This window comes from Chelonia mydas, chromosome 26 (assembly GCF_015237465.2).
Source record: "Chelonia mydas isolate rCheMyd1 chromosome 26, rCheMyd1.pri.v2, whole genome shotgun sequence".
Classification (NCBI taxonomy): Eukaryota; Metazoa; Chordata; order Testudines; family Cheloniidae; genus Chelonia; species Chelonia mydas.
The window spans coordinates 12803853-12828737 of NC_057859.1; the positions used below are offsets into that span (position 1 = coordinate 12803853).

General features: G+C 49.8%; 1 protein-coding gene across 10 annotated transcripts in view; it reads right to left on the reverse strand.

The window, feature by feature from the left end:
* The window catches only part of LOC102946719 (STAM binding protein), a 49847-nt gene extending 25301 nt beyond the window's left edge, over nucleotides 1–24546 (reverse strand). For 2 of the 10 annotated variants that reach the window (XR_006287514.1, XR_006287512.1), the window contains exons 1-12: nucleotides 24393–24546; nucleotides 23121–23188; nucleotides 22095–22310; nucleotides 12971–13046; nucleotides 11545–11640; nucleotides 10369–10744; nucleotides 8821–8945; nucleotides 7118–7255; nucleotides 5303–5415; nucleotides 3875–3974; nucleotides 2780–2951; nucleotides 22–67 (exon numbers count right to left, since the gene is read on the reverse strand). Coding sequence is in view for 4 of the 10 variants with exons in the window: in XM_037886227.2 (XP_037742155.1) it covers nucleotides 2895–2951; nucleotides 3875–3974; nucleotides 5303–5415; nucleotides 7118–7255; nucleotides 8821–8945; nucleotides 10369–10744; nucleotides 11545–11640; nucleotides 12971–13046; nucleotides 22095–22297 (1284 nt within the window). In the remaining 6 variants the exon portion in view is untranslated. Of the gene's footprint in view, nucleotides 1–21; nucleotides 68–616; nucleotides 2952–3874; nucleotides 3975–5302; nucleotides 5416–7117; nucleotides 7256–8820; nucleotides 8946–10368; nucleotides 10745–11544; nucleotides 11641–12970; nucleotides 13047–22094; nucleotides 22311–23120; nucleotides 23189–23864; nucleotides 24336–24392 lie in introns of those variants that run through there. The other 8 variants (XR_006287513.1, XR_006287511.1, XR_006287516.1 and 5 more) reach the window with 7 other exon arrangements.
* Between the last annotated feature and the right edge of the window lie 339 nt (nucleotides 24547–24885).

Sequence of the window (24885 nt, forward strand, 5' to 3'; positions counted from 1 at the left end):
GCCACCTCCATTCTGACTCACCTCAGCGGGCCACCCAGCCCGTGGGTCCGCACCAGCAAGTTTCACACTAAGTAAAACAAAAATAATATTCAGGTTTTTTTTTATTTTTGTACCTAGCTTATGCTTTTCTTTTGTACAGCACAAATATGTGTGTGTGTGTGTGTGTGTGTATCTGTACAACTCTCAGTGTAATATGGCTTTTCATCTGCTGGATACACAGAAAAACACTTGTTGTGGCAGAGGTGGGCCATGGAGGTTTTATAGCATGTGGTGGTGGGGGGGTGGGGGGGGGGGTCCTCAGAAAGAAAAAGGTGGAGAACCCCTGCAAGTCTACACAGGTCCCCAGTAAATGGGATCTGTATGGGGAAGTCCCTGATGGCACTATTTGCTCTGCTCCTTTCTTGTTGCTAGGAATAGTCTATTTCCCATTACAACCTCAAGGTCAGAGCAAGAACTCGGGAGGCAGTAAACCAGGGTCTGTCCTCTAGTGGGATGCTGGGCAAGTCACTCCCTGCCTGTAAAACGGGGATCTCTCCCTCCTTTTGTATCCTGAGATGAAAAGGGTTAAATCAGTGCAAACTATTACTGCTGTACAAATAATGATCAAACAAACCCATCCGAGAGATCATCATCGATCTGTATTAAACTGTACACCAAAGAATTTCGTTATATTATATTATATATTATACAGCAAAACATGTCAGTAAGGGCACATATTATATTCCAGATGAAAAGCCAACTGTGCATGTGTTGATAAAAGGAGGCTCCAAATGTAGGATGCGGAGATCTCATGTACTACCATCAGCTGCTCCAGAATGAAAGCCTAAAATCTTTCACTCTACGCTGAGCCAAAAATCCGTCTCGTTAACATTTAATGCTCATTGACAATCTAACACATCACAGAGTTAGAATGTACGAAGAGTATTATACAGTGGGAACAGTTTCTAACACGCGGTTATCTTCATTTCTTCTCCCGAGACTAACGGACACGGAGACAGACAGAAGAAATGGGGGGGGGGGGGGGAGGGGAAAAGTCACAGTTTGGCATCTGACGTGAACAACGTATTACACTTGTGTACGACATTCAGTGATTCTATACAACAGGCTTTCGAAAACAGATCATCTCAGGACTTCATGGGAGGGTGAACTTTGGCAAGGAGAGTTAAACTTCCTATGAGTTTGGCTTCCTAGGGGAGAAGTCGAGCAGTAGCAAGGGGTTACAGAGATGAATAGAGGATTCTTCGCGACATGACTTGAATACTAACAGGGAGGCATTTGGATCCCAACTTTGCCAATCTTCAGGGATGCTTGACCCAGAGAATAAGGACCGACCCATTCTGGACTTAGGGCCTGGTGAGAAGTGCAGATCTAGGACTATCTGAATACAGTTAATTCTGGTACGGTTCTAACAATTTCCCCGACCAGTCTGGATAAAGGATCTCCTGGGTACCCTGCCCCAAACACCTGAGAACTGCCCTGCTGCTAGTAAAGCGTAGTTCTTCCAGGACGCTTTTCATCTGTAGACCTCAATGCACATGACAGAGAAAAGGTCAATTTAAATCATCCCCATTCTATAGACTGGGCAACAGACCTAGAAAAGGGAAGCCACTAACCCAGGAACAGAACCCTGGTCTCCTGACTCAGTCCAATGCCCAATCCGCTGGACCTGGCTAAAAAGCCCCACATGAAGTGCCTCTAGCTTGGTTAGACTAGATAACAGTTCCCATTCCCCTGCAGGAATTAATCTATCAAGGGAACTCAGTGTTAGAACCACGACCACACTATTTCACCTCTCTCTCCAGCCGGATATTGACACACCTTAAATGTTCGGTCACCTGGGACTGTCCTGAGCTGTGGGACTTTCCTACGGCTACACTGTTGGAGTAATCCATAAGAAAGGACCCTCTTCCATCCATACTGAACTATTAAAGAAGCAGAACAAAGACCAGGGTTATTTCCCATTTAGGAGCAATAATAAAATAAAGGGTCATATTTCTCTCTCCTCCCCCACCCATAACATTTTTTTGTCATTTTAAACGGATTTAACCAACTATTTATGGCAACTGTGCAATTGAAACCAGTTTCCTGTCTAGCATCTATTCCTTCCATTGTGTTCATGCTACCTATGTCTTGGAGGGCTGCTCGTTAGAGACGGAGCTGTTGGCACCAGTTCCCCCCCCCCCCCCCCCCCCCCCCCCCCCCCCCCACTGCTCTAAAGTCAAGTAACTGAACCATTGGTTTTTTGGGGGGAAAGACGTTGTGTAAATGAGAATCAGGCCCTGAAGGCTCATTTCATATTGCTCTCAGCACACAGGAGGTCAAAATGCGGGTGAAGATGTCACTTACTTCCACTGTAAAGGGGTCTTTGTGTAAGTGAGTCTAAGACCCGTTGGAGCTTTACAAAGGTCCTGACTGACGGCCCACTGAAGTCAACGGAAAGACTTACGGCCGTTCAGCGGGGTCTGGATCAGATATGAGGGCCAAAAAAAAAAGATGGGCTAAATTTGGGGGATCTGAGGTTGGAAAGAGCTTCCTTTCAAAGGCTCTCCAGTCAGCCCAATCGAATTTCCAGGCCTTAGGCTCACAAGTCTTAGGCCATGAGTCCTTCTGGAAGGACTGCAGAATGACTGATTATTAGGGAGTTAATCCTTGTAGCGTTAGCTTTTTCTTTTTTTAAGATCCAAATTAATATTCCCTTTTGTCCCTCAGAATCTCAACGTCTCCCAAGACCAGAGAGAGGCCTCAGAGATCTCGTGCGCTCAGAGATTACCAACCTCACCGTCATTACTGAAAATCACGCTGTACTGTGGGAATCATTTGCTACGGGAGGAAAAGCTTCCCTAGGCCTACAAGTTAGCTCTTTTATGGTAAAGAAGTACGTTAAGGCAATGGGCTTATCGAAGATCCATCAGCACCACATCTCCCTCAGCTATCGACACATGAGTGCAGCTCTGAAAGAAAGAGGAGAAATGGGAAGGTTATTTAAATACCTTCATCCCTTACATTCTATTGGCCCTCACTGTGGCCTCTGAGCATCTCTCTATCAGTGGATTTTATTCTTACACCCCCTCCAGTGAGCCCCATTGTACAAATCGGGAATTAAGACACAGGGTACATTAAGTGACTTGTCCAAGATCCCACAGGAAGTCTGTGGCTGAACCAGGACCTGAACCCAGGACTCTCCAGTCCAAGTCCAGCGTCCTACCCGTTAAACCATCCCTTCTGCCAGGAATAAGTTATACTTCGCACTTAAAGCATTAGTCATCAGTAGATACTGAAGTATTACAAATCTGAGGAAGCATTAGCCCCTTCATTTTCTAGCTGGAGAACTGAGATACAGATAGGGCAAAGTGACTTGCCCAAGGTCAAACAGCAAGTCATTGGCAGAGCTGGGAGTAGAGCCCAGATGCCCCCAGTCCTATTCTCTGTCCACTGGATCATGACACCTCCATTAGAGGAGGGGCAAGACAATTTTTAGAAACAGGAACAAGCCCTATGGATAAATTTGCTCCATGAATGAACGTGGCCACCTCACCCTGTTAGCAAGACATTCAGAGTCCCCTCTCACAATGTTCTCAGTAGGAATTTAGCCCCATTCTGCAGGTGGGGATACTGAGGCACAGAGTAGAGAAGCTACTTGACAGAGGTCACAGCGTCAGTCAGTGTGTGACAAACAGAACCCAGGAGTCTGGCCCCCCAGCCCTGCATTGATTACCCCAGACCAGGCGCTCTCATTCGTTCCATGGGGTTGGTCGCACATCCCCTTCCTTCCCTAGATTACAGGCCAGCCTTGCAGTATAGCTCAACTTCGGTGATTGATTGAACAAGCTGAATGAGCTGCAGTTCTCGCTGTCCCTTCTCTTCAAGTACTTACAGTGAAGAGAGGTGGATCTTTGCTGTGTGGATGAAAGCCCTTCTGCCGACAGGAAGAGATCTCCTCCAGGCCATGGTCTGTCAGCTTGAAGAATCCCGTCCTACAGAGACAAGATGCTTTGAACAACTCGGGCCTTTAAAAAGATCAGCAGAGCAAATCCCTTGGGTCAGACCTGTTTTAGTTTCTCATTTTCCTTCTGATGTCGTACTAACAATGCAACCCTCACAGACACCCCCGCCTCATCGCCCCCAACCTTTTAGTAGTCACCAAGGGTACGTCTGCATTGCATTGTAAATGCAGACTCAGCTCTGAACCCAACTTCCTCTCCCATCCCCACACCAACCACCCTGTCTCTGGTCAGCAAGCACTGGGGACCTGAGTCCTAGGACCCACCCAGGAGGGTGGGTTTGAGCCAGAGTGCTGCTGAGATTCAGGTGCAACCCCTCATTTTGCAGTGTGGATGCAACTCAATCTGCAGACCCAAGTCGGAAGGTTGGCCTAGTGCAGTATGGACGCATTTAGCACGGCTGTAGGACACAGGTCCAGCAACTGTAAGGCCAAGTTTACAATGCAGTGTAGACGCTCAAGCGCAGACTTGGAAACACCGAGTCCACAAGCCTGGGTCCCACAGATCCAGGCTTACAATGCAGTGCACACTTACCCCTAGAGGGCCCAGCTGAAGTTAGAGCTCCATGGTGCCTGGTGCTTCCTGGAGACAGAACCATACCTGCCCCAAAGAGCTTACGGTCTACACAGACAAAGGAGTAAGTCTCCACATTTTACAGATGGGGAACAAAGGGCCAGCCATAGGGGGGCTGGTCAGACAGGGCTGGTGTAGCAGAGCTGGGAACTGAACCTAGATCTCTGGAATCTCATAATGCACCCTAACCCCAAGTCCCTGCCTCAATTCCACGTTATGATTCTACAGTAGTTTCCAACTAGTTCTAGTGAGAGCTTGGGATGGGATTTTCAGAAGTGTCTAAGCGACTTTAGAATCACCCTGGTTTCCAGGGGACATGTGCATGTCAGGCCTGCTGTACAAACTCCACACAGCGTTTGTAATGGTGGAACTGTCGGGTGGGGGCCCACGAGATTTGACTGATACAGTTATAGCAGTACCTAGTGTAGACGCAGTTAGACTAATATGAAGGTTCCTATAACTGCATCCACACAGAGGGTTGTGTTATTTTAACTACACCAGGATAACTAAAGCAGCACAGCTTGGGTGTATAGACAAGGCCTAAGCTGACAAGACTGTCAGCTCTGTAAGGCAGGGATCATCTTTGTACAGCACCTAGCGCAACAGGATCCTGCGCCACGCCTGCAGCTTTTAGGCGCTACCGTAATACACCTGATAAACAACAGTTCTGAAAATCTCATCTGCCAAGGAATGACATGATTGGGAAGCAAACACGCTCCCCTACTTACTCCTGGTATTTGGGTGCACACACAATGGCAATGGACTCAGCCAGCATCATCTGATAGGAGCAGTGCGTGTGCAGATCCACGCTGGAGAGAAAAGCTGTTTGCGTAGGGTGAGTCTAAACATGGACACGTAAAAAGGAAAGGAAAGAGTTAAGAAGCCTGGCTCAGAGATCATGGCGTTCGAAACAGCAGCAAGGACTGACAAAGTGGTCACAAAAAGTATAGCTTTTTGATTAACAGAGCAGTAGCATGCTAAACCTTTACTGTACTTGACAGGCCAAACACCCGCCCCAAACGGCCATTTCAAACTAAGATTCCCCCCTATGTTTGATACTAGACTGAGAAAGACGCAGAAAAGGATGTAAGTTGCCGAAGAAGCCCCGTGTAATCTTGCATCTCAAAGCACACTTAAGTACAGTTATAAGCTATATTGTATGCACTCCCACATAGGAGTCTCTTCACACTCTTACGAAATGCAGCACCTTCTGGGGTGGAACACGTTAGCTGTTTAACACAATATAGCCACACCAAACAGGGCAGGAGGTAAGAAGATTCTAGAATCCAGTCAAGACTGCAGGGGATTTTAGGGTGGCACAAAGCAATCAATCAGTTAGAATTTGCCCAGAACCCTGGATTTAACACCCCAACTCTTATGAAAACGGTCCTGGCGTCTGTCAGGACCTTTGGTTGTGTCTCTCATCCCAGCCTCCTTAACTGTAACATCTAAAATAATGAAGATCAATTGGCATCAGATGGACTTAATGGAGTTAGATCCCTTCATATGAGAACAAATCTCCCACAACTCTTCACCCTCCCCTACGGGAAAAAGCACGGTCTCTTTCTACAGGTCCCTCGGCTCTTTGAGAGGGGAAGCTAGTGCCTAGGGGGACAACTCGGCCAGTATCTTGCAGTTGCCAGTGTTTGCAAGACAGGTGCCACCTTGGAAACAGCGTTCCTCAGCATGCAATGTTTTGCTTGGCGTTTGGCACCACTCCGAAGGCCGAGTCTGGACTGGGAACAAGGCCAGCTCTGGAGGTTGTACAGGAATCTGGAGCTGGCTCACCAGCAGATGGACGTCTGGAAGAGGAGCTGAGGAAAGCACTATCCCGGGGAACCGCCATGGGGGTTAAGCAGAGGCACCTGGCTCAGAGCTGGAGCTTCAGAGGGGGAGTTTAGCATCTGGGACAATGGCTCCGTTGTTGAGGCAAAATACCCGAGACGTCTATGTAGCTCTCAAGTTGCGTAAGCAATACACTTCTCCTCTTGAGCACTCCCAGGGCAGGGGGCTGGGAGAATGGGGTCACAAGACACTCCCTCATCTCCCAGAGCCCCGTACCAAACAGACCAGCTTTCCTGCAGCAAACGCCAGCGCTGCTCTCTGCTCTGATGGACACTTAAGCCCAAACAGAAGCTACAGAGCCTTCTGCTTAGGCTTGCAGGGGGAAAGCTTCCACTCAAGATCCTTATGTTCAAGGGGGAAGTATTGATGTGCCCGAGGGGTGGGGGAAAGGCCCAGAGAAGGGAAGGAACTTGCCCAAGATTTTGTTTCTATGCACAGCCTGTTTGGGAAGCTCTGCATACAACGATCATTGCAATATAATGACCTAACAAAGAGGGTGGGGTTGCCAAATCCTTAGAGGGTTTGCCAGACTGGACCAGACTACCTAGCCCAGTATCTCACCACCAACAGCAGCCATCACCAGATGCATCAGAAGAAGAAATCCCAGACAGAACACTTTACCTATCCCCTTAAACCGGCTTTCCAGCATATTTGCTAGGAGTTTAAGGTCAGGCCTGTGGGCTCAGGGAAGCACTTACATGGATCCATCCCAGAGTGATGAGGCTGTCCTGATCCTGAATCAGGAAAAGTTCCTCCTCGTTCTCCGTGTTGCAATAATCGGGGCCTCCGTGTTGTTTGGGGACAATGACGTGCGTTATCGTGAACTCGTTCCTCAGCTGGAAGATAGCAGGGAGAGGGTGGTTACAAAGAGGATAGTGATCAATTGTTCTCCATGTCCACAGAAGGCAGGACAAGAAGCAATGGGCTTAATCTGCCGCAAGGGAGATTTAGGTTAGATATCAGGAAAAACTGTCTAACTTTAAGAGTAGTTAAGCTCTGCAACAGGCTTGCAAGGGAGGCTGTGGAACCCCCATCACTGGAGTTTTTGGAAAACAGGTTGGACAAATCGCTGCCAGGGATGGTCTAGGTTGACTTGGTCCTGCCTCAGTGCAAGGGGCTGGTCTAGACAGCCTCTCAAGATCCCTTCCAGCCAGACATTGTCTGATCCCGCAAGGCAGTCTGCGGTGGACAGAGCAACACATCAGAGCATTAGCCAGTTTCAGTGCAGCTTTATATCGCTGCATTGACTACACAAGGCCCCAGTCCTGAGCCCAGAACTGAGGCCTACATGTCCTTTTACCATAGGATGCTGGACAACCAGAAAGCTTTGGGATGTACGTTATTTAAAAAAGCTTAGTGTCATACACCAACAGAACATTTTTACGTTAAGCTGGACGAAGTTATGAACTGGATGATGAGATGGGGTCGGCAAGGGGCTGGACCTGATGACCCAAGAGGTCCCTGCCACTCCTAGGAACCCAGGAAATCTTGTAATTATGAGGTTAGCAATTTGACTAACCCACGAGTCACGACTGAAGGTTACTACCCTCTGACGGCAGCTCAGTGACTTATTGGGTGGGTTTGAGTTCCCAGTGGAAAACTGCCCATTTCACTACTTGCATTGTAAGCCCCTTGGGAAGGGAGCATCGTTTTGGTCAGTGTTCGTACAGCACCTAGCACAATGGGGTCATGGGCCACGTGTGGGGCTCCAGGGTGCTATCATAATATAAATAATTTTAAAAGCCACCCCCAGCTGCCAAATTATTAATAATGATAAAATACTTCACTCTTACACAGCACTTTGAGAGGAAGAATTTAACACAAGAAGGGGGGTGGGAAAGGCTGCAAGCACTGGAGAGAAGCTGCTATAATTAGGGCACCTTTTGGGGGAAAGAAGCCTGTAGATGTTTAGCTGTGGTGAAGGAGGGCTATCAAGGTGAACAGAGTTTAAACACCCTACAGGACTTCAAAGAAGAGACCCGATCACCAGCCAAACAAGGTGCCCAATCCCATAATCAGATTCAAGCAGACGGACCTCTGTGGAGCCCCCTCGATTTCAGAGACACCTCTACGCATGCAGTCCCATTCTGCATGGATCAGATCGCAGGATCGGGGCCTACGATGCGACTGCAGAAGGTGAACATCAGAGCACAAATACCCATCAGGACAAGGCTTGTGAAGGTGGAATGAACACACAGCCATGGCCTGCACTGTCCGGGACTTTAAAGAGTCAACAGGGCCAACTTAAGGTCACATGCAATGACAATTTAAAGGCAATGTAGGATCCGACTTTAGAGTCAATGCAGGACATTGCAACAAAGGTTTTATTAGGAGATCAAGAGCCCAAAGGGGAACCTAAGGCAAAGATATTGACATGGCTTTACCCAGAATGTCACCTTACCAGTTTCCCACAGAGGATTCCACATGTCTCCACACCCCGGGCAGTGTTAGCATCAGCTACCTGGAGGAACTTATGGCAGAGCATCTTGGGGATGACGATATGGCGAAGGCCCTCTGTCATTACGTCTGTGGGGACAGGAAAGATAGCTGTGAATACAAGGCAAGATTTGCAGCAACGTGCAAGATTTACTGCAATGTGTCTCAGGAAAGGTCAATACCTAAAGAGGCAGGGGAAATCATTTCAGCCAAACAACTCAGGGCTGAGGTTTGAAAATAAACAAGCTAGGTACACAAATAGCTGCTCTTCGTATTCCTAACGAGTACTTGAAATCACTCTTATATAGCACTTCACATTCATAGATCTCAAAGGGCTTTACAAAGATGGAGCTGGGGAAACAGAGGCACAGAGAAGGGAAGGGGCCTTCCTAAAGACACACAGTTTAGCGATGGAGCCAGGAATAGAATCCGCAGGAGTTTGGACTCCAGTCCAGTGCTCTACCCGTTGGACCATGCTTCCCAAATTATGTGCGTTAATCAAGTAATTGTGCAAGTGGTGTGGCTAACTGCCATATCTCCAGAATCAAGTAGGCTGTCCAACTAGGTCTCAAATTTCTTTAAAATGTGAAAATCACAAAAAAAAGGTCCTGGTTACCCTGCTGTTCTGGTAATATGACCAAAAAGCCAGGATGCAAAACTGACCCGAATCAGAAAGTGAAATGGACCAGCCCGTTTCCCCTCTCTCTAGCCTGGTAAAATACCAAGAGCATTCAGTGGAGAAAGGAAGTTTGATTTAAAAGAAACCATGCTCCATTGCTGTGACCAAAAGGCTGAGTAACACAGAAGAGAACCACATACTGGGCCCAGCTGTGATCTCACACTAGCGGGACCCCATCGACTTCAGTGAAGTTCCTCCCAGTTTGCACCCATGTGAGTGGTCAAAATCAGGCTCATTTATGTTCCCCCACCCCATCTTGACAGCATCCCTTTAGAGACCAGAAATGTTTTCAGATGGGTATTGATATTTTTAGGGCACATGTGGAGGGAAAGGACAGAGGGAGACAATCAAACGGCAAATCAGCACGGACTTAGCTCCAAATTTTGATCTCTGATTATTCACTCCAGTGTGTAAGAAAGAGGAGAATCTAGCCTTTGATCTGAATCTGACTAGGGACTGAATCCTGCAAGGAGCTGAAAATGGGTGGCAAGGCACTGAGTACGTGCTTAGCTTTAAGCAGAACAGTACTACTGAAGAGGGCCAGAGCGCTCAGCAACTTGCAGGTTCAAGGGGAAGGAGCTATTTAAGGATTCTCCAGAGACACTCTCTCGGTCAGCGCAAGCAATCACCACCCATACAGTTAGGGTGGGAGCCGTTCTCCCTGCAGGGACGAGGAGGGATAGAGATAAAGATGAAAAGTTTCTAATACGTTATGTGTGCGCGTTTTCGCATGGGACACTTGAGACTGACACCGTTTGTGGCATCTCTATTAGCTTCCAGCCTAGGCTCAGGCACCAGCGTCATTAATAGGAGTTAATTCCAAAAGGTACTAACTGTTTTCCGGGCTCCCCAAAGCTCCAGGCTTCAGAGATCTGTCCACAACAGGCAGTTTTGGCAGCACTGTTCCTACCACTGGGCTTGCAGGTGGAACAGGAGAAGCAGGAAGCTTTGGGGTTAAGTCAGTCGGGGGCTTTTCCACTCCTGGTATCAGGGGTCCTCCCAGAGACTCAGGACCTAGCTCTGGCTTCCCAAATTCCTGCAGGATTCTCAGACGCTCTTTCTCCAGCTCCTTGCGCCGGATCAGCTCCTCGAAGGCATTAAATTGCTCCTGCTCTGCCTGCTGCTGCTTCATCTGGGCTACCCTTTGCCTCTCCTCCTCCAGCTGCTGCTGCAGAGCCAGGTTACGCGCAAACTCCTCCTCCTCCTTCTTCTGCAATGGGAACATGTAGGGACAACAGACAGTCACTGGGTCTTGTGGTACAAACGGGTTAACTGAGCAGGGAAGAAGCCTAGGCATCGTCAATCCCTTCGACTATCCCTTCCCCAGCCGGAATCCTTTGCAGAATAGCTTCCCTTCTACATGACCAGCCAAAACACATCCACACACAGGAAGGGGCTGCAAACCAGGCAACCAACCAGATCACATGTTAAACAAGTGGAAGACCACTGCAGCTTTGGCCCATGGACCCCAACAGGCTCCCACATACTGCTCCAAGCTTGTTCGGACCCCCATTGTCTGGAGCGCGTCTGAACTGAGTGGTTTAGGTCTGAGCATGCGGATCAGACAGACAAGGAGGCCGGGGTGGAGCAGACGGGGTAACAAAAATAGGATGTGTGCAATTCTTAATAGCAGTTGTGTCTTGCCACCTGCCCTCAGCTTGCAGTTTTCGGTCTCCATTGCAGCAGACGGGAAGTTTGAGGAACGACCTGCAGGAGGAGAAGGTGGCTGGCCTTATGGACTCAGATTGGGAGTCTTCCCTCCCTGCGTAAGGGCCCGGCAGGGAGACAGCACCAAGGGGATTTTGGAAGAAGCAGGCGACCCCTCTATGACAAGGCAGCAGCGACATGCTCAGGAAGTTAGCTCCCAACACCGTGAAATCTGAGGCTGCAATGCTCCATTGTAGAATCCAGATACCCAGTTTGCAGGTTCAAAGACCCTGGATATCAGTTTCCTTTGCAGCTGCAGGTTTTATTTGTGGTGCTGACGTTCCACCTCGCACCATTACTCACCTTTTGCTCACTGTATTCCACATACTCTTTGGTGTATCGCTTTAGCAGCTCCTTCTTCAGCTCCTCAGCTCTGGGGAACGCGACTTCTTTGAGTTTCTGGAGCGAGAGGGAAGAAGTGCGATGTCAGGACAGCAAGACCAGATGGGAATCTAGGGTCAGCAAGCCCACGGCACCGAGACAAAGTAAACTCAGCTCCCATACTTACTGCAGTGACAGGTATTAGGAGAGGTTAAGCCACAAACCGGCAGGGGGCTGGGATACTGACGACTACAGCAGAGAAGCAGGAGTCAGAGAAAGGAGCATTCAACGCAGAGAGAAACAAACAAATGGTGCTGGTGCATCCTCACAGGGCACCAATGGGACACGTTGATCACATGCAGACGTATCAAGGGTGGAAGGTCCTCATTTCCCACCCCCGCCCCAGCTGCTGGGCGGGGAGATGGCGTTCCAGGCTGCCTGGCACCAATGGGCGCTGTGAGAGCCAGCTACGCACTCACGCATTTATCCAGACGTGCACATCTGCGTCCCTGAAGAGCAGCACGAGGTTTGGGGAAAAACAGGCCCACACTTAGAGAGGGTCTCAGAAAGTCCCGTGTCCTACTCCTGGGCCATCACGGAGACTTGTCATTTGGGGCCCTATTTTGAGAGGTGCTAAGCGCTCTGAATTCAACAGGGGTTGCAGGCAATGAGCACCTCGGGATAACGGACTCAGCCGCCCCTTGCCCTCCACCCCAGAGCCAAACCTTTGGTGCACCAGTGCTCCAGCTTGGCTGTTCTGAAGCCTGTGTCCCCAACACCCCCAATGCTCACATGCAGGTTAGGGAGGTGAACATGCAAGCTGGCCTGACGCCTGTGTGAATGGTGCATTTCACATACTGACGTAAGGGTAGGGGCTAATGAATACCGAGGAGATGATGGCAATCCAAGGACCAAAACACTGGAAGACCTAGGCTGAATACTAGAGAAAGACACTTTCTAACAAGACCTGCCCAACTGGGAATGATCTCCCACGGGAAGGGATGGAAGCCCCATTACTTGAGAGAGTGAGCAGCAAATAGGACAATACCACAGACAGTGTAGCAATAGGGAACAGGGCTGGAAGCCTGGCCAATAGAGGAGAACGGGAGGAAGAGGTATCTGAACTACCAGGAGGCACCACAGCAGCATTTCCAAACCAGAATTCCAGTTTTTGGCTTTCCTGTATTCAAGTTTTTGACCCAAAAAAAGGACAATTTTTTCCACAGGAACCCTATCCCCATTTTCCTGACCAGCTCCAATAGAGAACAACCCAGCAATGGCAGGATGACAGACCACCCAACACACCAAGCCCTTCTCTCCAACATCTATTACCTCAATGTTTTCTAACAGAAATTATTGAGAGAGAAAGAGACTCTTGGTAAGACCATTGCAAACTGTGACAACTTACCTTCACCGTGTCTTTCTTCTCAGGGAGGACGGCGGTTTTGTAATCGCGATGCTTCGGCAGCTTCTCTATAAACAGCCTGCAAACGCAGAGCAGAAAGATTGTGTTTCCAAACGGCGGCTGCAAGACGCAGGAAGAGATAGAAGACAACAGTCGTTCTAAGCTGGGTTTCTTGCACCGCAGCACAGATGTGCTCTGCGTTCCCACTTGCGGCACCCAATGCTTACATCCACTATTATGCTGTACTTGGGCGTTCCTCATCAATAGCAACTTCCAAAGATTAACCTCCTCCCAGGCTCTTTGGGATAGAGACGGTCTTTTGTTTGTACAGCACCTGGAACACTTAATTATTTGTAATATCGAAGTATCCAGGAGTTGCAGTCATGGACCAGGACCCCACTATTCCCGGTGATGTACAAACACTATTAGTCACTCCACCATAACAATTTCCATTAAATGATGATAATGGATAACAACAACTTCCATTAAAACAAATTCAAACTGGAGTAAAATTAAACAGACCCAGAATACGGGAGACTATTCATGATGGCCCCAAATCAGGGCGATACTTAAGCACAAGAGTTGAAGCACGACAGTTGTGCTCCCAAAGTCAGTGAGGTTACTCACGTACTTCAGAATCTCGCTAATTCAGGGCCTGCAAGAGGGAAATGAAACCATTTGCACAGTAACTGGGGAATCAGCTAATTTCCCCCATTCATATGACTTAAATAAAAGTGAGCGTCTGAGTTGAGAACCAGGAAGAGACAGAGGGAATGAACAGAACAGGGACAATTATTGACTAATCCATCCCGTCATCCAGTCCAAGCTTCTAGCAGTCAGAGGCTTAGGGACACCCATAGCATGGGATTGCGTCCCTGACTATCTTGGCTAATAGCCATGGATGGACCTATCCTCCATGAACTTATCTAATTCTTTTTTGAACCCAGTTATACTTTTGGCCTTCACAACATCCACAAGCAAGGACAAAGTTGACTGTGTGTTGTGTAAAGTACTAGTTTTATACCTGCTTCCTATAGATTTCATTCAGTGACCCCTGGTTCTTGTGTTATGTGAAGGAGTAAATAAAACCTCCTTATTTACTTTCTCCACACCACTCATGATTTTATAGACCTCTATCATTCTCCTCCCGTAGTCATCTCTTTTCCAAGATGAACAATCCCAGTCATTTTAATTTCTCCTCATGTGGAAGCTTTTCCATCCCCCTAATCATTTCTGTTGCTCTTTTCTGTACCTTTTCCATTTTTTCTGCTTTTTGAGATGGGGCAACCAGAACTGGATGGAGAATTCCAGGGGCGGGCGCACCATGGATTTATATAGCAGCATTCAATATTTTCTGTCTTATCTTCTCTCCTTTTCCTAACGGTTCCTAACACTGTTCGCATTTTTGACTGCCACTGCACACGGGGCAGAGGTTTTCAGAGAACTATCCATGATGACGCCAAGAGCTTGCTCTTGAGTCGTAATGGCCAATCATTGCGTATCTGTAGTTGGGATTATATTTTCCAGTGTGCATGACTTTGCATTTATCAATATTGAATTTAATCTGCCATTTTGTTACCCAGTCACCCAGGTTTGTGCGATCCCTTTGTAACTCCTCGGAGTCAGCTTTGGCCTGAAACTATGTTGAGTAATTTTGCATCATTTGCAAACTTTGCCACCTCACCCGCTTTCCCGGGTCATTTATGAATACGTTGAACAGCACAGGTCCCAGTCCCCTAAGGCCTTGGGGGACCCTGCTATTTACCTCTCTTCATTGTGGAACCTGATCATTTATTCCTACTCTTTGTTTCCTATCTTTTAACTAGTTACTGGCCCATGAGAGGTCCGTCTCGCTTATCCCAGTGGGTTAAGAGCACCTACTCATGGGGCATATTAATGCTCACACGGCCCATAGAGTAGTGCTACATAGGAGTTAAAACTGGAGCCAAAAATAGTCAAAGGATCCAGAGGATTACTCATGACAGTCCTGCTCCAGCAAGGTACTTACTCACATGCCTAAACTATAGGCTAAGCAGCTATAAATGCCAACTCTTATGTATCTGCTACATGGCACTTTCCGCTGTGTAACAATCTCACCGTGTGGCATCCGCTCCACTATCCGAACTGGACTTTCAGCCACACTCCCAGCTTAACCCACTAGGAGCAGCAATGGTGACTGGCAGATACCCCGTGGAGGGAAGAGGGACAGAAAGGACTAAGCAGAAGCCCAAGGAAGAGTGGTACAAGGAAACAATCAGACCATACCTGACCCAGTTAGAATTAGAGGTGGCACAATGATCACAAAGATGAGCAAAGGGATGGAGTGCAAGCAACGGCTGAGGGAACTATGTTTAGTTTGGAAAAGAGGAGATTAAGGGGGGGATATGAGAGCAGTCTTCAGACACTTGACAGGCTGCCATAGAAAAGATGGAGAAAGGTTGTTCTCTTGCCACACCAGGCAGGACAAGAGGCAATGGGTTCAAACTACAGCAGAGCAGATTTAGATTAAAACTCAGGGAAAACTCCCTAACTGTAAAAATAGTAGGATGATGGAACAGATGCCTGGGGGGGTGTGGTAACTTCTTCACTGAAGGTTTTCCAAAGGAGGCTAGATAGCCATCTGTCTTGGATGGTTCAGCCGCAACAAAGCCGGCATCTTGGCAGGGGGTTAGACTACCTGACCGTTATGGTCCCTTCTAACCCTCTGAGTCTATAATCAGGAAGTTTATACTGGAGAGAGCACGTGTGTGCTGAACCTAAGCTGAAAACTGAATTAAAGCTACAGTCCCTTGAGAACGGGCCCAGCTTTCTGGAGCCTAGAATGCTCCTCACCTCTACGGTGAGTGCATACACCATTCTCCAAAGACCAGAGCGAGAATGGCCCAATCGGCCAGCATCCTATTAAATAGCATGAAAAACATTCCTCATGCCGACTGGCGTTCCCTGCTGGCCTCCTGCTTCCTGCACACAGCTGCAAAGCAGGAGACATGAACGTTTGATCATTGCAAACCACTTTCTAAGCTGGAGAGGAAGAAGAGTCATTCGGATGGGGCAGGGACAGGAGCTCCACATCTGGAGTGTGTGGAGAAGGCTGGGTTTCAGCACATGCTCCAAAGGGGGATTCCCTGAATGAGGAAAAGCCACGTGGCCGAACCCACATGATTAAGGAAGGACAGAAAACGCAGGTACCATGAAATCCATCAGGTCGGAGAACAGAGACATGAAATAAACCCACCCGTGTGTTATAAAAGTCTCTGTTTATGCACCCCTTACTCACAGGAGTAACTCCTTACTTATGGGCATAGTTAAAGGGCACGTCTACCCCACAGAAATACCTGTGGCCAGCGAGTCTCACAGCCTGGGTCTACAGACTGAGGCTTGCGCTTCAGTGCTAAAACTAGCCATGTAGATGTTCTGGCGTGGGCTCTGAAACCCAGCCCCCAAGTTCCAGCCACGCAGGAACATCTACACGGCTACTTTCAGTGCCACAGCGTGAGCCTGGGTCGTCGAGAGTCGCTGCTGCAGGGAGGTTGGCTTTTTGCTGCGTATGTGTACCCGATGGAGCTACGGGTGTGGGTGGGCAAGTGCTGCGGGATCAGCTTTCAATAACCGCCTTGGCCCAAAAGCGGTTAAGCACCACTTTGCTCCCGGGCGACCTTTCCAGATGCACAAATCAGGAGCAATAGTTCCAGAAGCAGGGCAATGGGACACAGAGGGTTCCCCTCCCTCTCACTCCCCAGCGAGAATCCAAGTCAGGCCAACTGGGACTCAAAATCCTTGATCATCTCATGGCTTTTCACTGGCTTGTGTGGAGCTGGTGAGCTCAGTCCATCAGCCAGCCGGCAGGTGCCGATAGAACATAAGGACGGAAGAATCCCATGCACCGCTACCGACTAGCGACTGAATGGCTAGGCAGCAGTTCTGCAGAAAAGGACCTAGGGGTTACAGTGGATGAGTAGCTGGATATGAGCCAACAGTGTGCCTTTGTTGCCAAGAAGGCTAACAGCATTTTGGGCTGTATAAGTAGGGGCACTGCCAGCAGATCGAGGGACGTGATCGTTCCCCTCTATTCGGCATTGGTGAGGCCTCATCTGGAGTACTGTGTCCAGTTTTGGGCCCCACACTACAAGAAGGATGTGGAAAAACTGGAAAGCGTCCAGCGGAGGGCAACAAAAATGATTAGGGGGCTGGAGCACATGACTTATGAGGAGAGGCTGAGGGAACTGAGATTGTTTAGTCTGCGGAAGAGAAGAATGAGGGGGGATTTGATAGCTGCTTTCAACTACCTGAAAGGGGGTCCCAAAGAGGATGGATCTAGACTGTTCTCAATGGTGGCAGATGACAGAACAAGGAGTAATGGTCTCAAGTTGCAGTGGGGGAGGTTTAGGTTGGATATTAGGAAAAACTTTTTCACTAGGAGGGTGGTGAAACACTGGAATGCGTTACCCAGGGAGGTGGTGGAATCTCCTTCCTTAGAAGTTTTTAAGGTCAGGCTTGACAAAGCCCTGGCTGGGATGATTTAGTTGGGGAATGGTCCTGCTTTGAGCAGTGGGTTGGACTAGATGACCTCCTGAGGTCCCTTCCAAGCCTGATATTCTATGATAAGTCACCCCCCAATTGGCTTCTTGCATTGGCAAGCTCAGCAGAGAGGCCAAGAACTGAATGGACCAAGGAAGAGAGAACTCTGCTTGAGATCAGGGGGCCCAGTCAGCCCCATGCCCCAACAGCCAGCTGGGCTGGGAGCACCAGATGCAGTGACAAGGTGGGAGTATGCCCTTATCTGAATCCAACTGAGCAGATCTATGTCCAGGCAAAGCTCCACTGAAGCTAATGCATGGATCCCATTGTAGGATCAGGGCCTTCATGTTCCACGTAACTTGTGGATTCTAACTGCAAGACTCTGTATCAGACACGGACACACAGGGCTCCACTTGTTAGCATTGCTTGTCTCCCTCTAGGGGCTGGAGCACACATAAAAGGTTACGAATCAGCCACGGCCTCCAAGCTAACAGATACATCCGGGGGCCCCCAGCATTTCAAATCCCCAGACAGGTCATCCCAAGTTGAGGCTTCTATGGGGATTGAACCGATGAGCTCTGGAAGTAAAAGCATGAGCCACCACTGCTTAAGCTACAGAACCAGCCTATTGGCATAGAGTCAGCAGCAGCCTGTCATCCAGCCACTGGGGGCGGACAAATAAGCCCCACTGCGTTAGCATGAGTTACACACGGTTAAAAATCGAAGTTAGGACAGTCAAGAGTTAAGGCTCCTACAGCTGAAGCCCACCTCTGTGCACAGCCAATCACAAGCCCCCCTTCCCCCACCCCAATTCTATTTAAGCTCAGTGTGAGGAGGGACTCTCCCCCCACCACGCAAAACCACACCGGGGAAGCGGCTGAATGCTGCAGATCTGTTGAAGGATGTCACAGACCCAGTGCTGCAGGAGATCTCTTTACAGCCCAATGCCTTGGGGAAAGCATGCAAGACAGCAAGTTTACGCACCCCACCCCCATGGCAGTGTGACATGCCCACTAAAGGAACAATATTGGATATTTCATGGTCAGACTGCTTACAGCCCTGATCCCTGGCTATAGCCACAGAGGGCGCAAGACAGGAGTGCAGAGGGGAAGTGGCTTTATGTGCCTGATCCTGAGACTACTCTGTGCTGGGGCAGTCCCCTAACAAGGTAGAAAAATTCCGCTCTAGCTTGTGCCAGTTGCCAAAGGCAGCCAGCGACTTGCTGGGACCCAGGAGGTCAGTCCCCGCTACTTTCCCACAAACACGCCCCCAGCTGCAGGAAGAGTCACGAGGGAGGCTGAGGGCAGTTTGGGGCCAGAGATGTACTTGTGTAATTAGAGATATCAAATCCAGCTGATGCATAACACACGGCTGTGCAGCACCTGGCTACAGCACATAGCCACACCCCACCCACCCTCCGTTTGTTACGGGACAAACTCTGCTCTCCTAACCAAGCAAATTCAGGGTAAAGCCACTGACGTGACTTTGGAGTTACACTCATGGAACAGGGAAGTCTGGCCCTATAGCTGGAGAGGGGGGAGCAGGGAAGATTCATAGGGTACAAGGCCAGAAGGATGATTATAATCCTTTACTCTGTGCGTTACACCTCGTGATTGTTGCATCAAGCCCACAATGCCTGCTTGGGCTAGAACAGATCTTTTCAGTCTTGCTCTAAACCTTCGAGTGATGGCGAATCCACCACAACTCGGTATATTGTTCCAATGGTTAATTACTCTCACTGTTCCAAACGCACACCTTATTGCTAGTCTGAATGCAACTAGCTTCAGCCTCCAACCCGGATGTCGTTCTGCCTTTGTCTGCTGGATTAGATGACAGAGAAGCAAACGCAGAGGGCTAGATTCGGGCCTCCTTTACAGCGACACAAGTCCAGAGTAACTCCACTGAAGTCAATGGAGCCATTTCAGATTAGTGCTGAAGTAGGGGACAGCAATTCTGGCCCAGAGAGACCAGAGGAACTAAATAAAATATCCTGCCCAGTGAATCAGATCTAGGTAGAATGAAAGGCTAATTTCAATTTACCAGCATTAGGGACAGCACAGTGCAGGACCCAGGTCTCCCTGCCCAGACCACATAGCTTTCAGGGAAATGTACATGCCACGTGTATGTCGAGGCTCCTGGAGAGGGAGCTCACCACCATCTGTTACCATTATCATTTGTTTAGCTAAAGGAGGTTTAAGCAGCAGCGTGCGAGGAACGGAGCTGGAAAGATTCCACTTGGTTTTACACTTACCAGCCTCCCACAGAGCCCAGAGCAATGTCCATAAAAGCCCAGGAAGTGGCAGGGGGGAAGAGAGGCTGGAGTCCAAGCTAATCAGAGAAAAATGTATTGAATTTAACAAGGTCAGGTGAGGAAAACTGTACAGATGCCATGGAAAAGCAAGTGCCAGCCGGACACTGAATGGCATTGTGGGTAATCATCATACTTTGGGAAGGGGCCCCTCTCTTTTTTTAAGTTCCTGATTAGATTCAGGGAAACTTTCCTCCCCTAAACTCTGAGCACTTTAAGGGGAAAAAAATAAAATAAATTGAAGCTGGCGTTTGCAAATGAGCCTAAGGGAGTGTGATGTTCATTGGGATTCGGGCATCTAACTCCCTTAGGCACCTGTGAGAATCCCAACTTTAACGCAGCCTACACAGTTCAACCTTATACAACTTGAGATCCCAGCCTGACAGAATGCAAAAGCCAAGCTGGGCCTGGCTGGGTTAGCAATTAGATGGGAGATCTCTAAGAAAAAGCCACAGCTCTGCAGGAGTAGGTGAGGGCAATTCACAGCTAGGTCCCAGATGGTGCTGAGCACCCACGAAGATGGGTGGGAGTTGCTACCGGCCTCTCAGGATCAAGCACTTAACACACGTCCATGCTGAACCAGAGTCCTCTGTACAGCACTAGCCAGGGCACGGCCTTTCAAATGAGCCTCTGACCCTTGGTAAAAATCCCAGGCACTCCAAGAAGGTATTATTCACAGCTTGGTGCTAAGCAGCTGTCAGGTTTCACCCCAGGGGTGGGTGCATTTCAGTGCTGGGTCACCCAACATAGTTACATTTGGAAACCGCCATGGCATGACGCTCTATAGAGATATGACCATTGCCCCGATGTACAGCATGGCCGCAAGAGAGGAACTGGTGACATCTGAACGTGGGGACAAGGAAGAGTCTCTCCCTGATAATCCAGAGCAGAGAACAAGGATCACAATGCACCAGATTCAAAAACAGGGTTGCAAAGACCACGCTGAGGAGACACTGTTGTACTTCACGCCATATGGCTGCAGTGCAGAGATAAGTCTTTATAGGTCAGAGGCATAATCAAGTCTAACCTGTGACTTTAAAGGGAGCATTTTACATTTTAACCCCGTAACAGGCTGACATTTGCCAGACATGCTCTGCTTTCTTAGCACGTGCTGAAAAGGAGAAATGGGCTCACTGAGGCAGAGGACTCACGATCCCCACCTCAATATAGGGGAGTTGGGATCTTGCATGCGGGCTGAGCAGTCCTGATGGAGGAACTGGAGCAGCAGGCAAGCCAGGGAGGTTGGCTTGAGCCAAACTTTCTGATTGTTAATTTATTTGCCAACAAAAGCAAACCCCAGGAAGAGGTAAACCGACCGTACACCATGTGTGGACTGTTTCAGAACTGATTGGGAAAGGCCCTTGCTCCCAGACCCTTAGAAAATGCTGCAGTCACCTGGCAGCAGGAGGAGCAAAGGCTGACAGTACCAGCTGACCAGGAGCCTCAGCAGCAGAACATTTAGTGATTGAGTGATGAGGAGAGGGCATTTCCCAGTTTGCCTGGGACAGCAATAAACCCTGGTCCCCACCACAGCTACGATTGTGCTGGTGCACCAGGGAGAGCTATGCCAGCGGTCATAGAGAAGAGGTAAGTTAAGATCTTGAGTGCTATTCACCTGCAGTCCAACAAAGGAAGCCCCAACATCCAACCCCGTCCCAAAGCCCAGACCACAAAATCTGTTGCTGGTTTCTACTCATTGGCCAGTAAATGCCAGGTCAGATGAGAATGCACACCCAAGGAGAATGAGAATGAGAGGAGCATTAAGCTGGACAGGGCAGCAGGAGAGAACTGCTCTAGGGTAAGGGGGTTCTGTCAGAGATAGGAGCCTGGCATTGAGTGAGGAGGAGGAAGCAGCTGGGAGTGGCAAAGAGGAAGAGAGATAAAGCGACCATATACTTGTTCAGTTCTTTAAGGGTTAACTCAAGCTTCCTAGTGGTAGAGAGAATGTTTCTGTCCTGGATGGTTTGGGAGATGTTGGACTTTAAAGCTGACCACTGATCCCTTGGTCTAGCCATTCAATGGTAGCAATACTTGGCACCTATGTAGTGCTTTTCATTCATTGTGAAGAGGCGGGTAAGGGTCGTCACCCCCATTTTACAGATGGGGAAACTGAGGCACAGAGCAGGGACATGACTTGCCCCAGGTCACACAGGGAGCAAGCAGCAGAGCCTGGAACAGACCCCAGCTCTCCTGATTCCTAGTCTCTCCTGGATTGTAATGTATGGTGCATAACATCCAAGATAAAACAGCCCCAAAGAGCTTAAGGTAAGTTATCCCCATGCAAGGCAAAGGAGCCCTTACGTGATATACTTGTTGTACAGTATGAAGGCGTGCTCAATGTTGCCTTCTTCAGAATAAATCGTCGCCATGCGGATGATTTCGAGCCCAGAGCGGTAATACCGCCGTGGCGGGACATCCTCATTCACCTCCACGGAGCTCCCCATCTGGATCAGCCTCCTAACTCGCTCCTCTGGAAGGAGGCTGACATCTGTGTGGTCAGGCATGAGGGCCAACAGGCTAGAGAGAGAATGAACACAATGCATGGAAATAGACATTATCCTGGTATATTCTCTATATCCAAATTTATCAGGGACATATCCCCACCGGGACATAAGGGAGGTGGGAGTGGCTTTCCTAGGAAAGGGGATATAGTGTGTGGGCTGAGCAGTCCTGAGGGAGGAACCCTAGGAGCAGCCAAGCTCTCTTCAGAGCTTCACTTTTCAGATACATGCATTTTTGATTTGGGGGCAGAAATTCATTTGGGATTACCTGAGCCCCAATGACCCAGATTCAAGTTTTTAGGAGAGATCAGGCTGAGCCTGAATCCCACCACTGTCAGGGTGTTTTGCAAGACTCCTCTTTAAACAAGCATTTCCCCTTAAACAATCATGTCTCAAGACACTTGAGGAAGAATCAGTCACCTACCCCCAGTCACTGTAAGAAACTAGGTTATGGAGTGTCTCCTACAGGTAAGTGATACTTTCTCATTCAGTGTTCTGATTCCATGGCAATCGCTGCCACAGAATACATGATACCTAAATAAACGGCAAGAATCTGCAGAATCTCCCTTTAACAACCAGAAAGCAAAGTACCCCATCCAACCCACCCTGCTCCTGATCCCACCTGGCTCCTGCAAACACCCTCTTTACTCTAGCAATGCCAGATCACACCCTCTCCTTCCATCCGGGCCCCTTCAAACACGTTCCTGAATGACCACCTTCCTCCTTTCTGGTTCCCAATGATAATTTCAGGCGCCTGAGGCAGAACGCACTGCAAAGGGTTCAGGAAGCACCGCAGAATGGAACGCTTTCACACAAGAATCCTTACCTGTATCACCGCCCAGTTGATGGAGACCGCCCTCTCTGCTCCCCGGCAGATACTAGCCACCTGAACTCCTAAAAACAGATAGTTTCCAAGTATCACCCACTGTGAACTAGCCAGTTTATGGGTTAAACCTTCAGTGAAATCATAGTGCTGGATCTGTAACATCCTGTAAATCCCTCAGCAACGTGACTGCCACCATCACTGCATTATGATTTCTTGCATCCTCCCACTAAACAAGGGGAAAGGTCTTGATCAGAGACAACAGGGACCTGGGGATGTGAAGGGCTACAGGCAAAAGAAGTGTCATTTCCAGCTTTACTTTCATGCAAGAGCCCCTTTTGAAGGCCTCAAATCCTGCAGTTCTTCGTCCTCACTCTGCCAAAACGCCTAGTGAACTCAGTGGAAATTTTTCCTAAATAAGGGCTGTAGGATTTGGCCCTTAAACATCTCCTACTCTGTTCATCTTATAAACATGAGAGAGTGGAATCCCCTTTCGGGACCGAAGGCTGAAGAGTGCTGAGCTCCATCAGGCAAGAACAAGGGAAACCCCTGCTCAGGAGCAGAGCTGAACTCTGTCCAGCGCCTGCAGAACCAGGCGTAGAGTGAAATCACTTCTCCCACATATCTGCCTTGGCGGTCAAATTCCAGCCTGCACCTCGCAACCCCCCGATTATTCAGGGCTTTCATCCCACTTTGCTATAAAGGGAGTTTCAGTTCACTCCCCTGTACGGACGAAGGCGCCTTTACCGTATGAGGGGGGGTTAGGTAGCCTGATCAGACACAGCTTGCTCACCGCCGGCGGAAGGCACAGGGGAGGGAGAGGCTTCGGGACAAGGGCCCACGGCGTTGGGGGGCAGAGTCGCCACCTGCCCAGGGTTTCCCAGGGTCACCCCTTTTGTGAGGCCGCCGCCCTGGGAGGTGGGAACGGGTGCCCCGGACACGCGGCCAGGGCGGGGGGGGGCTCACCCAGGCCACCCCCGCTTTGTCTTTCGGGGGCGGCGCTCTTTGGGGTCCCGGCCGCTCTCAGACTCGCCCCCGGCCAGGCAGCGGCCAGCACGCTGAGGGGGGGCAGGGGCTCGGAGGGCTCAGCGAAGGCCCCGCCCGCCGCAAGTGGGCCGGGCCCATCCCCCGGGCAGGGGGAACAGGCCGAGGGGGTCTCACGCCCCCCACAACCCCAGAGAAGGGGCGGGGCGGGGCGGGGCCGGGCTCTGCTCAGCGCCCCTCCCCCAAGGCCGGCCCTACTCCCCCCCCCCCCCGCCGCGGACCGGGCCTGACCGGCAGCTCGACGCTCCGCGGGGGCTGCGGGTCCTCTCAGCCCAACGGAGGCGGGGGGGCGCCCGCAGCCCAGACCCAGATCCACTTCCGGGTGGCTGGGCTTCCCTCAGCCTCGGTCTGGGCTACGGGCCACGCCCCCTCTGAAAAAGCTCTAGTCCGGCCTAGGGAGGGCGGGCCCGCCTCGCTCTCAACAGCCAACCAGACGGCGCCTCCACATCCGGGTCGTCTCAGTGAACCGCCGACATCCGGTTTGCGGTCGCTACCTTTTTTCCTCTCGACAAACTTTATTGGCCGGTCCGGGAGCAACGGGGCGGGGGCCGCAGGCGGCCATCTTGGTGGAGGCAGGGGGACAGGAAGTGAAATCATGCCTGTTATGAGATCTGGTGGGGGGAGGGGAGTAGCCTCTTAAAGGGGCCGCGGCCTCTAACCGGAATAAAGTGTGGGTGTATTAAGGGGGTGGGGGGGGGGGGTGTATTAAGGGCTTACTCTGCCT